The sequence below is a fragment of the Bombus huntii genome, chromosome 5 (assembly GCF_024542735.1).
Source record: "Bombus huntii isolate Logan2020A chromosome 5, iyBomHunt1.1, whole genome shotgun sequence".
Taxonomy (NCBI): Eukaryota; Metazoa; Arthropoda; class Insecta; order Hymenoptera; family Apidae; genus Bombus; species Bombus huntii.
Window position 1 is genome coordinate 13,129,220 of NC_066242.1, and position 16,321 is coordinate 13,145,540.

The 16,321-nt window shown below is 40.6% G+C and overlaps 1 protein-coding gene across 1 annotated transcript in view; it reads right to left on the reverse strand.

Moving 5' to 3' along the window:
• Nucleotides 1-10: 10 nt before the first annotated feature.
• Nucleotides 11-16,321, reverse strand: part of LOC126865622 (neuroligin-4, X-linked) — a 225,157-nt gene continuing 208,846 nt past the window's right edge. Inside the window, exons 6-11 of the mRNA XM_050618368.1 lie at nucleotides 15,868-16,080; nucleotides 15,544-15,682; nucleotides 7,187-7,338; nucleotides 6,980-7,092; nucleotides 5,325-5,455; nucleotides 11-5,181 (exon numbers count right to left, since the gene is read on the reverse strand). Of these exons, the coding sequence (XP_050474325.1) occupies nucleotides 4,606-5,181; nucleotides 5,325-5,455; nucleotides 6,980-7,092; nucleotides 7,187-7,338; nucleotides 15,544-15,682; nucleotides 15,868-16,080 (1,324 nt within the window). The 3' untranslated portion in view covers nucleotides 11-4,605. The remainder of the gene's footprint in view (nucleotides 5,182-5,324; nucleotides 5,456-6,979; nucleotides 7,093-7,186; nucleotides 7,339-15,543; nucleotides 15,683-15,867; nucleotides 16,081-16,321) is intronic.

Genomic DNA, 16,321 nt, shown 5'->3' on the forward strand with positions numbered 1-16,321 from the left:
ATTGTTTCCCTCATTTGCTATAGCGCAATATCGAAGTACGTAAATAACGAGTAGTAAATCGTGATATTTCTCATTTAGCTTCGAAGCTACGTGTAGCTGTAGCAATTACATACACACACACACGTACAAACACACCGATTGTATCGTATTTAATATTAGGGGACACGTGTCGTCGTTTCTCCGTGCTACAACGAACCGAGATCAGAGGAGGACTGCGATAAAGAAGGATGCGTTTGTTTTATACAGTTTAATCGGTCGTACCGAACATTATGTTTCTTCTGTGAATAAAACACTGTAGCACGCTTCGCTTAAGAATTCGATACACCCGTTTGTGTTCGATTGGATATGAGTAAAATATGTGTTCTACTCTCTATTGATTAATTTCAACCTCCTCGACTCATAGTTCCTTCGAAGCCGCAATCATTTTATCCCAACAATCGAAGACCGAATGTGACTTTAAGCAACGAATGTGTAACGCTGGTTAGAAAGCAACGATCCAAATTAAGGAGATGATTCCTCCGATTATTTTCCATTTTATCGTATTAGGTGCAAAGATTTCCAAGTTCACACTAGCGGTCCGGTTTCCGGGATTCAACGCAATAAATCAATGACATACTCACGCTGACTGAGACACTATAATTCGATTAGCCTAGCATGGTGATTTAATCACAGGTAACAGCACTGCAATCAAGCAATCCTATCAGAGTATATTCGCGTTATCTTCTCAGCCCGATTAGGAGTTCCTCGAAAACAGACGTTTCGTATCCATAACGCAATCGACTGTAATCCGTCACACTGGATCACGATAGACCTTTCCGGAGACTGGGTAGCCTGTTTAATGCAATTACGATGGTACCATAGGTTGATTGAACCGCTAGTGTAAACGAATACTACAGCGATACTTGTAGTTAGGCCACGGTATACTTCGAAGAGAATGTTTGTTAGCCCGCATTCGGTTGTTCGCAGGGTATAAACATGGATACGGTGACGATGTATATCCGGTCGAAGGGATTGGTATGGCGTTATCGAAGATGAATTTGAGTTCCTTCGAAGTTTCGAGGTTCGGTTTGTGAATGAGGTTCTCCAGTAATCGGAACTTTGAGAATAAAAGTGAAGCCAGTTGATGAGGTTTCGACTCAATAGGGGCAACTAACCGGAAAGTTTTGTAAAAATGTGAGGAGCGAACGCCTATTGTTTAATTCCTCTCTCTCTCTCTCTCTCTCTCTCTCTCGTTTTTTTATACACTTGTTTCTCGTTTTTTCCCCATCAAATTTAATTTCAATCAGAATAAGAGTATAATTAGCCAAAGCCTGCGAACAACCTTTCGTTTCGCCGAGGAACTTTTTCCGCCAACGTGAACGCGTTGGTGAGTTGAGTGAAGAGCGAATAATTGGGTAAGTCTGGCAAATATTGCCGCTAATTAAAAACGAAGTTATAAGAAACGTCGAGAAAAAAAATGCGTTTTAATTTGGTGGAGTGCAACTTGATTAATTTGAGCATTTCAAATGGGAAGTTGGCAAGAGTCGGTTAGAGATTGAATTGTACAAACCGAATGAAAATTCGGATTGCGAGAGCTTCGAGTTTAACGGTGAATCAGTGTATAAAAATCATTTGTCGGAAATAAAGAGTATAATAAAATTTACGTAATCCACGTTGATTGGGATAAAAAGCTGGTTTTCGATAGAAACGGCTGCCCGAATTTGTAGGATCTATGTTGATAAAGCTTTATCATTTCGAGAACAGTTCATGAGGATAAAGAGATAAAAAAATATTAATTTAAATTAATGGGAATATTGAAATGAATGAAGATTTATTGTATTATGCGGTTTAATAAATTTAGTTGAAAGTATGAATTCATACCAAAATAATCTTGGCAAAAAGGCACTTAAATTCTATGGAAATCCAAATGAATGTGTTTCATCGAAGCATAGGAAGATTATTTACAAGAGAAAAATTCACACTAATCCTCTTTGCAGACTTATCAATTTGTTTGCGCTTAATTAGTACATTCAGTTTATGCAATTTATATTTAATGAAGCACGAACGATCAAGATCGCATATCTGAGATCAGTGTAGCGTTCGTTTGCTGTTGCGATAATGAAAACCGAAAGCAATCTTTTTTGTACCGTGTCTCATCGAAAGGCACGCCCTTGTCACGGTTCGAAACGAACTTACGAGATTTTTGCAAACTTGTTATAATTGTATCCCAATCTATACAATTCAATTAGTGGAGCTTCAAACGAACAAACGAATAAAAATTTGTATTTATGAGTCGTTCATGCCCGATTCATTTCATGAAAATGTTCGAGATTAAAATGTTTTTGAGGTTACTCGATAATAGCCCCACTCTCGCGTATCTGTGATTTTTCATTGGGGGAAAAATTCGTCGATTCGTGTTTGTTTAATTGATTGAGAATTTTGTATGGATATTCGAGATTGATCATTAGCGTGCAGCGCAAATGCTTTTTCATTTATTTATTCGTTTACGCGACAGGGATTTTTTAAAGAGCTATTCGTCCAAATATTCCTCATCGTCCCTTCGATGCACGCTTTCATTATTCGAATTTTCGTTTCATAAATAGAAGTACTGATGGACTGTGCGTTCCTATCGAAATATTTTTTTTTTAAATATTTATTTTTTTTCCCGATCACTTTTATGGATAGCTTTCCAATAAATATTGCTCCGATTTGTTATTCTCTGTGTGTCTGTTTTTAATCAATCTTCAGATATGCATTTTTGCGAAGATAAATGATTTTTTGGGGTTCGTAGTAAAAGGTTTCTCGTATTTACCGTAGCAATTAATAGCAGGCAAATAATTTCGTTAAAGGAAAACATGAATTGTACCGTAGCTAATTGTAATTGTTTACACAGTTTATTGTAATGTCAATTATATACAAATTTAAAATTACGTCCAGTGCTTCTACGCTGACACACCATCTTGTTACTCGACACAAGTGCAATTACAATCGGTTTCCTCGTTTCTTCGTCGTTTCATACACCACAAAATTCTTGCCACAAACGACTTGACAAACCACTAAGTTAAATTAATTATTATTTACAGTCTAAACCCATTCTGTTTTCGTACAGTACGTCCACGCTTCGTTAGAATGTTTGACGTAGCCACGATCTAAAAAAAAAAATTGGACCAAAAACCACTCGTTTCCCGATTTTTCTTTTTCGAATCGCGACTGTACATACGATCGACGATTTTTCGTTTTGAGGCGATCGCTATTGTAGCATTATCGACACTTTGTATTGACTCGCATCCCAAGTTAAAAGTATCGCTTTCAACTGTTTGGCAGTATGCTGTTGTATAGTTTTAACGATAAATCATCTATCATAAGACGATCTCGTTTCTTTCTGTTTTTTACGTTTGTAAAAAAAGAACCCTCTTATGACGCCGTTCTATTCGAGATCTCAATTGCATCGTGTCATCGGTGGCCATTTCTTTTTATCTTTGTTTGTTCCTTTTGTTTTGTAACTTTTTATTGAGCATCTAGGCCGATCGACACTACTTCCAGCTTTTTGAATTTCACCAGATGAGCTCGTTCACCGTGGCAGTGACAGAGCGCGGATAATCGAACGATCGATTCCGAGGCTCTGTTTCTTTCTCTTGTGGGACAGTGGAAAGTACTTCAACTAATTTAATTTAAGAAAAGAATGGAAGTTTTATAGTCTGCTGGAAATTTCGTCGATGATGCAAATGGATCTTATTCGAAATTCTAATTCTACGAAGAAGGAATCGAACGCACGAGTCACTGAATCGCAAATCTGGCCGAGAATCTATCATTTGTCGAAAGAATAGATGTATAAATAAGCCAGTTTGACTCGTACGTGCATTCTTTCTGCCTGATATCGAAGTGAACGTTGTTTAGAAACAGAATGCTTACCTCCTCGCGGTTTTCATTAGATACTTTTAGTTTTTGTTCAACAGAATTCTTCGATAAAGTTCAATTCCTCGATCAGAAAGAAGAAAAAATTCTTTGGACCGTGAAAAGTTACAAAAGATGTTCGTTCGAGAAATAATCTTTCTGGGAGAACGATTGAGCCATCGTCGAGAAACGGTTCCAATGTTTCCTCGAGGATCAAAGATTCTACTTAGACATCGTTAATTATATATCGAAGACTATACGATTTTTCGGCAGTTGGTCGCAAGGTTTTCTTCTTTCTCTTTGTTTTACCGGAGTAAGTAGAAAAGGACAAGGAGTCAGACTCACGAGATTTTACGTTCGTGAGCGATTTCATCGAAGGGATTTGGATAATTTTGTCAGCAACAAGCACCGTCGAACGTTCGTTCTTTGCATTGTCGCGAATTAACATTACTTCTGTCAATTATAAAGAAATGATCGACGTTTTGACGTCATTTGACAGATCTCGTACATGAAGAAACCCAGTCTTGCAATAAATTCGATGCACCTATCTTCTTCAGTTTCACCAGAACTGTCAACAGATTCGCGACAAGGTTTCAGAACATTTCCTTAAAACGCTAACAGTCCTTTTCCATTCTGTGCCTTCAAATGCACGAGCGTACGGTGCAAATTAAATTTTACGTGACTATCAGTCGTTCGTAGCTGTTCGGCTACATTCACAAGGTGCTCGTGGAGTCAAACTCTCAGCTCGTCCATTACCTGTTGCTGATGATTGTGACCCTTCTTCAGCGTCCCGGTGCCAGTCATCGCCATACTTTCCTGTTGAAGTTGATTAGGACTGATGATAAGATTCTGTCCTGGCTTTCCTGGTTTTGTGTTCTTCGGCGGTGGAGGTGGCATCGGTACGTGACAGCTATTGTTCTGCAAATCTGCAAACTCTGGTGGCGGAATATGTTGAATATGGTGTCTTTCGACACTCTTTGTGTCCAGATCTCCGCAAATGTTGTTAGGCATTTGTCCATTCTCCTGACGTTTTTTTGAGCAATTATGTTGGTTGCTCTTATCGCGCTGATAGTATACACCCGCGAAAATTAGAACATTAAGGACCAATAGGCTACAGCCAATCGCTATGGTTACGCTGAGGGCTGTGGAGTAAGCTGCGAACCCATCTTCCGGTTGGATGGTTGAATCTTCGAAGGCTAGCTCGCTTGGTATCGCTGTCGAGACGTTTTGCGTCCTCTCCGCGAGTGTCACCTCCACCGTAGTCATCCGCGTTGTCGTTGGTATCCTCTGGATGAACCTGGGTGGCACCTGTAATAAATAAATGTGTATAAAAAATGCTGTGTACAGCTGGAGGTCGCTTCAAAGTAGAGGAAGGGTCATCTGTTCTTAAAAACTTGCAGAAATTTGTTCAGGGTCAATGTCCAACTAGAAGGAAATAGAGTTGAACGTACCTGTTCAGTGTCAAGCAGATGATGCGATCTAGGAACATCGTCGGAGCCAGGCTTATGGAGGTCAGGCACAAGGTTCAGCCAAAACGACAGTCTGTGCGCCCTGTAGTGGTTCTTCAGCTTCGACTTGATCTCTGGAAGCATGGATGAAGTCTCAGCCGGGTCAACGAAAGCGAAGGAAAGGAGTGCTATTGGTAGGCGCAGACGGAGAAAGAGAACGTCACTTTTTAGAGAAAACGAGCGAGCAACTGCGTACAACCTACTCGCGCGATAACCTCGAAAAGTCGCCTTTTCAGCGGAACCTTTCCACATTAACAGCAGGGTAATTAATTATTGTCACGTGGTAATCTCATAGAGAAGGCTGCTTCGTTAGTCAGTACGCCTCAAAGCTCCAGCACTCGGCGACGGTCATAGGACGAGAGAGTTAGACATCAACCCCTTAGGCTGACTATGCGCCGGCTTTTCTACTTGCGGCTGCGCTATGGCACTGTTCGAGCCAGACTGCGCCCTACCGAGCGAACTTTCATGCGCCAACGATGTGTTCTGCTCGGCCTGACGATTTTCCATCCCTTTTTGCCTCTCTCGTTTTAGTGGATCGCGTTCGAGAGAGATCAGAGTCAAAGACTAATGCGACACGCGGAAGCCTCTCGTCGACTTTCGTAAAGTCACGATGAAATGTTACAAGTTGATTTTGATCAAAAATAGAGTCCAACAAAGGGACGAATTTTCCATACATCCAATAAAGAGCAACTTGGTGTTTGAAGTTACATTTTTATTTCACGTTCCTTTCATCTTCCGCCGTTTTTTCTTTATTTTTTTTTTTTTTTTTCGAAAACGATGGACAGAAGCAAAGAAACGGTGCAAATCGGAGCCAGTTGAGGGGTGAGTCCATTCTCACAATGGCGTTCTATTTCAAAGTCGCAACGAGATCCGAAGATAGGAACGTTAAACAGTAAAGCGAATCCTGTCCGTTCCTGACAAACTCTTCTTCCCGTCCCACGATGAAGATGAGAATTATGCAAATAAATTTTCGCTGATCCTCTTAGTTACACGTACGAGATGCGTGGCAGCCCTGCAAGACTACGTTCATTATACACGCTTCACGGAATAATAGGATTAAATAATAGTTTCTCGGTTCTATCTCGAAACGAGACGCAGGGATTTCCTCGAATGCAGGGAACAACATACTCCAAAACGTTTTTTTTACCATTCGTTTCAGTTTTCCGAGAATCTTTTTAACGAATAACCTTTACTCCGTCTCTAAGCGATTAATACCTCGTAAGTCTCGAGGTTCGTGCTGACGTAGAATTGTGAAAACTGAGGCTAATTGGAAACTCTAGCGAGCTGAGATTACGAGGGGAATTAGAATCCGTGGGAATCGAACACTTTCCGAAACACCGGTTCGTGATACGCGGATTTTCTCGCAATTTCGAACCATCTTGTCGCGATAACTCGGGCCCTTGATGGTTAAACGCGATGGAAAATTCAAACCACCAGATCCGTGGTATTGGAAATCGTGGTTACAGCCATGCATAAATGGTACTGGAACTTAAATGGAACTCTTTCTAATTAAAATAAAAACCCTTCTACTTTTGTTAGAAATACTTTACGACTGACGATCGACTGAAAAGTTTAGGCAAACTCAATTTCAGCCTCACCTATGCTCAGGTACTTCTTGTGCACCGTTTCGTAAGCAATCCAATCGATGTTCTTCAACTTTGTTCTCTCGGGTCTCAACGGTCCAACGTCCGGTGTTCCCTCGTTCGGATTTCTGTCAGCGTATACACAGGACGATCGTTAATTTCTCGTTTGGACAATCGGAATAGCCGGGGCTAGTGCTGCAAAATGACTATTTCACGACTCACCCGGTGCGTGCGAAGTTCGTCAGATAGAGTATCACGCTCTCGGACAGAGTGATCTCCGGCCTTGTGTAGTTCTTGGGCCAATGGGATAAACCACCTACCAAGGGTGCTCCGAAAAAATATGGTAGGTCCTCGCCGTGGATGCAGCCTGGTCTCTGCGAATAAAATATTCGTGAAACTCCCTCCTTTTTCTGTTTAAAATTGGAAGATCGTCGAATAAAGATTTCTGCGAATAAAGATCATTCTCCTGCCATAGTTTGGTATGAATCGACAAAGGAAAATTAAAGATTGCTTTTTTCGGTTTATAGAATAAACAAGTCACGCTCGCAATGCAAGTCTGTCCCAAAGTATTGATGGCATTTTAACGACGTAGGATGTCGACCGTATTTTAAATGGAGAAAGGATTTTCTAGCTATTGAGAGGAGGAAAGAACGGAATGAGCACGCCATTATATGTGCTCGACTATCCCGGTTTCGAGATTACTCTGACCTCTTAGTTGTTCGACTTGACCATGGAGAAAGCAATTGCTGCCCTTTGGAAACCTTTCGTTCCCTCTCTGAACGATCATTCGTTCCAGAGGAAAAGAGACGTCTCCTATTTTCCATCTCTTTGTTTTCCACAAAAATCGATAATTCGCAATCTTCTACTTACCCATCGACTATGGTTCATTGGAAAATTGTTTTCGACTTTGTTCGCTGCTATTTTATAAGATTCGCGCAATTTTATAATTAGAAGCAGCTTTTTTTACTGGATAAATTTTACCACTTTTTGACACAGAAAGTATCAGCAGACGAGTATTCTGCAAGACGTTACAAAGAGATACGAGATGTAATATGCATTTAATTTTACTCTAAGAGAGAATATGAGGTGGCATGTTGAAAAACACACAGAAACAAGACTATCGTCATAAAGTAGAAACATGGTGCACGCGATAAATCCTTCACTGCTTCCAGACTTAATTCTGCATAGGTCGTTTGCCGCATAAATATCCTTTTCTCCTTTGAGACTGCGAGGGAAAATTTACTAACATGTTGAAAATAGGAGCAGCAACGCGCGAGTATATGGAGAAACGTGAAATACGGTGTTTGTTTAAAAAAACTCGCCATCATTTCTGCAAAGTCTAACCGATAAAGCGCTTTTAATGCGGTCAAAGGTGTTAAACGATCTACTCTTACTAGCAACGTCGAATATTCAATTTGCAAACGAAACGGCGGCTGTTTCCTGTATCCCCGGCGATGATTTTCTCTCGATCGAATGGATTTTTGGGTCGAGAAGTTCGAAAGAGAAGAAATAAAGACGATTCGTTTGGTCGAGATCGAAACTTCCAGGTTAGAAAATTCCCTTTGAGCTTGCCGGAGTAATGGAGACCTTCTGCATCTTTTGTAGCGCCTCCGTTTCCTTCCTAATATTTTCCTTATCGATTCGCGGCGTAAGACTTTGTTGCCTTTTGAAAATCATGTAGTTCGTTGCACTTCACTGAATCCGTTGCCTCAGCTTATTTTCAATTTTCTGACGGAACGGCTCTCCGCGTTACGTTCTTGCACAAAAGAGTTGGCAAACACCATCAAACTATGGTAGATACTGTCTTTATAATCTACATTCAATCAAAGATTCTTCCTGAGCGTACCAATGGTTCCAAAGATCGAAACTTTGCCACCGTATTACGGATATCAATCAAGGAATCTCTGGTCGTAGTAGCTGCTCGACTAACTCTGTAACTTCGCCGTCACTCCCGTGAAACTGTTGGATGAACTTTTGCCCTTACAGTGAAAAGATCTCGAGATCTTTCAGCGAATAGTTTGGCAAACAAGTACGCACACGATTTCGTCGATCTGACAATTCGCAAAGACAGATCGTGTGCCTCTTCTTCGATGCCCTCTATCCTTCTCGCTAGTTTTCTATCCTTTCCGCGATCTTTGAATGCGAGTCATTATCAGGTTAGTTACGCGATGATGTTGTTTTTCTCCTTCCAGAAATTCTTCTTCCTCGAAACCTCGTCCTATGTCATTATACAATTTTACATTCCTTTTCTTTCCGTGTTTTTACGGGTCGGCTGCCCCGTTAATTATGCCCCGAAACACCGACTGCCTCTATTTGCTCTGTCGCTTTCATCACCGGCCGCTACTCTGTATTTTTTCGTCCGTTTTAATTACGAATCGCCATTGTTTACCTCCCTCAACGAGTTTTACCGGATTGAATTTTATTCTTTAGCTTTTCTGACCCGCTGCCCTTTCTCTTCATCCACGCTCTCCACTTCCGTTTCCATGAATCTCGTATCCTTTCGCACAGTCAGAGAATCTCCTTCGTTCGTCCAGATCCTTTCTTCGCTTCCCTCGTCCAGATGTAATCGATACGTCCGACTCTCTGCCACGCTGGACACCGCTGCGCTCGACGAGCGCGCTGCCACGAAAACGAACGGCCGGAAGCGTTTGTATTGTCTATTCGAGAACTCGGCCGTAGCTTCCGGGAATAGTTTCTCGCGTCTTCTATGAGAAAAGACTGGAATTTTTATAATGGACATTTTTCCATGCGGCTTATTTCCTTTCCTTTCTTCTCCGCTGCTTCGAGAATGCCAGACTTTCTTCTTTCTACATGCTACGTCGATGGTATTAGTTCTTCTGTAAATTTCCCATGCTCTAGCCCCTAATACGCAGCCTGCATTTCTTGCTAACCCTTTCATTCGCTGTTCTCTGCCTTCTCGTTTTGCATGAGAATACCGCCACCCTTCTTCCCTGGTTGCAATCGACATCGTTACCGAATTTGCAATTTTCTGGCGAATATTCCGACGTGACGACAAAAGCAGAACGTGGAGAATATCGTGACATTATTTCGAGGAACAAAAAGACGATAACTACAATTTTTCTTGCTTTTATTTGCGATTACCGGTCACAGTTCTCACACGTATTTTTGTATAAACTTCGCTTTAAATACTGGAAATTTGATTTATGGTACGAAGCACAGGGTGAAACGAAGAGAGGCAAACGTTTCTTTCGGTACTGCAATTCATACGATTATATCAGAAGGCGTTAATGCTCTTCTGTATGGTTACTACATAAACGATTGGACGGTGCACAATCGATGATCTAAATTTAAATTTAAACCCGCGGTGTTGGTTGCCTTTGATGTCCTCCTCCTTATAACGCGACAGTTTTGCACGTTTCGCGTGCTTTTTTCTCGTTCTTCGGCTCTTTTATCTCATAGTAAAAAGTTTGTTCCACTTAACGATCGGCGATCGTACGAGTAAAAGCAATTTCCGAAGAATCATCGTCCCCCTGATAAAGCTTTTGCTTTCTGTAATGTTTCGGTGGCTCTTTTTGTCCGCGTATAAAAGGATTTTATTGGGAGTTTTATTCGGCGAAGCTTTAGAAATCTTTATAATCTCAATTTTAACGCTTCTGGTATATTTCTTTTATAGGAAAGATTCGAATTAAAAGTTGATGTCGCCTGAATTTATTTCGGATACCTAATCTGATATTCACCGACATTCTAAAACAACGACGAAATTAACGATGGAAATTCGAATTTTGCCAAAGTGTCAGATCGCGTTTATGCGAGTAAAAGGATCGACATGTGCTACAATTCAATTAAAATTCCGACTAATCTCGAAGGATTTGTTCACCTTTTTCTGATTAACGTACATCTCGCGTTATACCGCTGTTCCTTACGATAATTAACTTTATCGTTCTTGTTATACTACCTGTTTCCTTCCTCATTTTTGAAACATTTTCACCGATGAAAGTTTCACTCTGCAAGGTAACCGAATTCTCGGCAGTGGAAACGCCGTTTCCTTTAAATTCAGAAACTTTCAGCAGTGTTTCTGCGAAGTAAAAATTTGTTTCTTTGGCGGAAGTTAATTTCAGTTTGAGCGCAGGTTAACGAAATTCTTCTAATCTCTATTAATATTCGCGAGTGAAATATTTAATGATGTTTGGTCGGTGAATCTAAAATCAATGGCCGGACGAAGCGCAGCATTGCCTGCCGTTTTCGCAATTTTCGCCGATTACTCGGACGATAACTCGGTGAATCGCGAATTATAAATGCAAATTGTTCGACGTATCAGCGTCGAATTTATTAATTATTCGTTATGGAAATCTATTAACGAGTTCAATTTCAACGTTAATAATCAATTGCCTCTCTTCTTCTTTCTTTTTTTCCTTCTCTCTAGTTTCCAACTTTTTTCGATCGATCGATCGATCTTTGAAAACAATCCTTCAAGGAACTCTTTTGAGATCCAGCATCAACGATCCGGCAAAATGTTTCGAGCGAAAATGATCGACAAATTCTTAAGGACTTTAAATACGTCCACTCAACCGTCTTTGATTTTCATTCCTTTCCTCTACCCCGATTCGTAATTTTCTGCTTCCCTTTTTTAACCTCTTTAGTCTTATAGAATAATTTTTCCATGGAGGCAAAACGTCAAAGTTCTCCTTGATGGCCCAACGTACTCCATCAAAAACAGTTTGAAGCCTTTACGAAACTTAGTAGTTCTTTCCGTTTGATACGATGTTCCAAAGGGCAAATATTATAAAATATGAAATTAACTTGTCCTGGTAACTATATTTCTAGTAATAGGTATCGATAGTCGATCCTTCTCTTCGACATCCTCGTCCTCGTTGCCGCAACGTTGTCGTTAATAAGACCGCGTAGTCTTTGTATCTATTTCGAACGCGGACCTCAGAATTTTTCAGCATGTTTCCCCTCAACTACCGGGCCCCTTTAAGCCGTCTGTATACACGCGTAATTGGCAAACGGAAGTTTAATCTAAATTCCGTTGCCACTCTGTCTTTACACAGTTCCACTTTGACGGTGACGCGTACACAGCCTCACTTTGCAAACTCGACACACGAGTAACAGAAATTTTTCGCAACGGCTGAAAGGAAACCGTTCCCAAGACTTTTAAAAAACCTCGGATCGTCGTAGCTTTCGAAAAGGTTTAGCTTGAATAGAAAAGATAAATTGAAGGTTTCCGAAAGCTATTTTATTTGCAACTTCAATTTCGTAAGATCTTACGAGCTTCTTGATTTTGATTAATCAAACCTTTGCTAATGGAACGTTCCACGAGGATGTATAATATCACGCAAACCGATCGATGAGCGCTTCGTTTTACCAATTCTTGGAATTCTATCCGGGTTTCGAAGCGGGTTCGTTGAATATTAATCTTTTCTAGGTTGTAATTCCCTCGTTCTCTTTCGCATTTATTGGAACAAATCCCGCGATGCCATGGGATCTGTCATTTCGATTATCGTTATAAATAACGGCTACACCCTTCCATTGGATTTCGATTTTCTGCGGCCGATTCTACGCGAAACATCTCTATATTACATTTATATACAGGGACCACGTGTCTGGAAATTTCGTTTAACGGCATCCACTTATTCGTATCGTATATTACAAATTTTTTCTTTCGTCAGTTCGTGCGCAACTGGCTCGTCCGACCAATACGTACTTTTTCTACTTGCGCGCTGCCTCCATTCAGGAGACTCACGTATTTACATATATTTATCAAGCTTTTTCCAACCGTAGCGTATGCGCGTTATATCATAATATTAGACGAAGTAATTTTCCCGCCGTTACCCAGCTTTTCCTCCGCTTTTCCGGAAGTCATTCCCTCCATCGTTCCACTCCAGTATTCTTCGAAATTCTGCGACATCGCTTCGAAATTAATTTCATTACCGGGCGTTGTACGGTTTCTCCGCAATTAACGTCGCCCATATCGAACCGCGCCCGTTTCCTTTTTCAATCCCATTTAAATAACGACCACCGCCGCCCCCACCCCTTGTCGTCTCCGTAATTGTTCAGGAAATTATCGGTAACGTTATCGGGCGGCGTTGATGATAACCGAGTATATCCGCGGCGAACCGAAACTACGACCGGAAACACCGAGTTCTAACGTGACACACAACCGATCTCGCGCGCCGCTGCACTCCCGTAATTTTACAATTTCCCTTCGCACGTATCCGCTTCCTGCGCGAAGCGACGCGTCCAAGATATACCGCGTAATGTACACGTGCATGCGGTAATAATATAATCGTACTCGGGAAATTCATCTGCCGCAGTTTCAAACTGTTCTTCGTTCACTTTCCTACAGCCGCAGGCGGTGGAATGGATACAAGTTTCAGAAATCAGATACAGCTAACGCGTCAGGATTTGCAGAACGATCGAATACCACCTCTCTATGTAAGCTTATTAATGTTCTATGATTTTCTAGAACAGAGAGAATAATGCGAGAATATTTTTTTTCTGAATAGGAAAATTCTCTAAAGTCTCGATTTCAATGATCTTTCAGGTACAACAAACTATAGGACGTGAACATTTTCGAGGAAATATCAGGATAGTACCATGAGGTTTCGAACTCGAGTCAATTTTCTGGCAAGCACTTTGCTCACTCAGCCACGGTAACCTTTTATCTCAAATGGAGTAGCGGTCACCTTTTTACGAAAACTCGTGAAATTATATTCTTTCTAATAATTCTAATTTCAATAGCCGGGGAAAAAGTAATTGTTATAAAACACGAAATTTTCATTTCGCATACACCGTAGTTATTTCAATTTTTGTACGTCGAAATGAAACATTTTTCGAAATCCAAAGTTTCCCGTAGTTCCAACGCGCAGCGGTAGAACTTCTTCCACCGTTGTTATCGTTTTTTTCTCCACCTGTTATCATCACTTGCTACATTTTTCTTCGAACGTTGTATCAAGCAACGTGGAAGCGTATACGGTGGAAAAACTTTGCCCGTTGGGGTTGTTCGCTTGCTGTATTTATATCGCGTATTCTTTAAGTTTATAGAATAGAAGTGGAACAAAAAATTTAGTTGCGCGGTGTCGAAAATTCTCTGTGCCATCCTTCGGTGCGACGTTTTATCAACGAAATGAAGTAATTAGGCGGAAAATAACCAGGAAACTAGCGAACGACTGCACGAAAAATTTCCTCTGTGTCCCCAGTTTTGTTGGAAATGTACATCTCGTGATATCGTAGACGCGTAAATACAGCTAACTCTACAGGAAGTTACCACGAATTCTCGTTGATTCGCTCTCTCGAAATCCTTTTTTCTCTTTTTCGTTTTCCAAGTGGAATATCGAGCTACCGACTAACGATTATCTTTCCGCGGACAAGAAACAACGAATTACGGCTTCGATAATGGATCCTGGTTCGATTGATGTAAGGAGAAATTATTTTCGTAATTAGACAAGTTTGAGAAATAACTATCTACATGGCGTCAAAAATGTAAAAGCTTTGAAACGCTGCGAAATGTAGAAATGCCGGGCCAAGTTAATTTTGACGACCTATTTCACTCTATTGAGAAGGGGCGTATTATCTGGTTTTGTAAAAAGTTCCAAAAAGATATTGTTAATTTTCACGGTGAATTTTGTAACTGAATAATTTTACACGACAAAGGTTTTAACGATGTTGAAATATTTCATACGAATCTCTTCGATGTTATATTTACATTTTCATTGAATCAATTTCACGTTATTCATTTATTTTCGTTTCTATATTCTGGTTTTTCTTTTATTTCAGACGTTTGCAGTAGAGCGTGTTGATTTGTTCTCGCGTGAAATAAAAAGACTGGGATTTCGTTTGTCTTGCTGTGATTTTACGATGTCCGTCAACGCGAAGAAATATATCAGGAAAGTATTGCCCAATTTAAACAGAAGAATACATTTTACCTCGTTTACAATACGTCCGTCGAGCTTATGTTTACGATAATGAACGAACTCTCCCCGAGAAACACAAAACCACCATTACAAAGGGAAAATTCGTGGCGTTCGCCGTTTCAAAATACGATGCAAAGCCGTGCAAAATTAGCCGGTGCTTCTCAAATTATAAATTAACGCGTTTATCAGGTATAATCTCTTGTTTGTTGCTCTTTCGTTAATTCACCGTAGAATATTTTATACTTAAACGCGTGAGACGAGCAGCGCTGAAGAACGTTCGACTTAACGAAAAGGAATTTTCATCGAAAGAACCAGTTTGATCGATCCTCTATAAACACGATTTATCGATCGACGATTTCGTTTGCCACGCGAAACGCAATTTTTCTAGTTTCACGCTTCGTACTCCGGCAATGGAAAGCGCCTTTCATTTTGCGCCACTAAACTACGAAACGTCATGGTGGAAACGGATGCGCGGCCTGAAGAATGGGATTTAAATTTGAATGAACGAGGAGGCACGGTGAATATGCGAAGAAATGGCGTAATGTATCATCGTTAGTAATAAAATATACGAGATGTGGGTTAATGACTGGCTCCCTGATTGCATTATGGATCATTTCGCCCTCCTATCGCGGTTACCGTTACTTCCAAGAACTTTTTAACTCGCTTACACGTTTTGTTAGCAAAGCTGAATCGTTGTAAACGTACCTGAGGATAATCGCCGAACTTTGTCTGATAATCGAACACGTACAGGTAAGAGTTTCGATGGGATTGACTGTGAAGGTCTGCTGTTCTCGTAGCCGGTGCCACGGTGTTGGCATCTCCTAAAGCTTCCAAGGTTTCGTCTCTGCAACACAGAAAGGAAAAAGTACTTTCATAAATGGAAGTTTGCGAAACAAGCAAAATGAAAATTCGAACGGATCGGCTAAGATCACGTGCATTGAGAATGATGCAAGTCGCGTTTTACAAGAGTATTAGAACTTTCCTAGAAATTGGTTGCGAGAAAGGACATAGTTTAATCTTTGCGCTCACTTTATGTTCACTGGATGTTGAACAGGTCGTTCCCAGTCGGTATACTCGTTGATTATCGTCGCCAAGATCTCTGCTTGATGATACGTGTACGTGTTACGTACAAACTCGCGTAGAATTTTTGTTCTTCTGTCAGCCTCGATTCCGTACTGCGCGTCATCCGCCGTTAAAGCGAAATACGCCTCCGATCGGACAACACCGATCATCAGATCGTATCTGGAATGTAAATGGTAAATCAATGTGAAATTGTTTGAGCCGTTTTTTACTGGCGAAGCTTGGGCAAGTGACATTGTTTGCTGTATTAATTACAGAGTTTAATGGCATTTCATTGACAGATCATAATGATGTAAATAGTTTTGCCTCATTATGTCGGGATTATTCATATTTACGTATCATTTCGAACACGAACGACGAAACAAATATTACACGCTGATCAATATATCAAATACGTGAATAT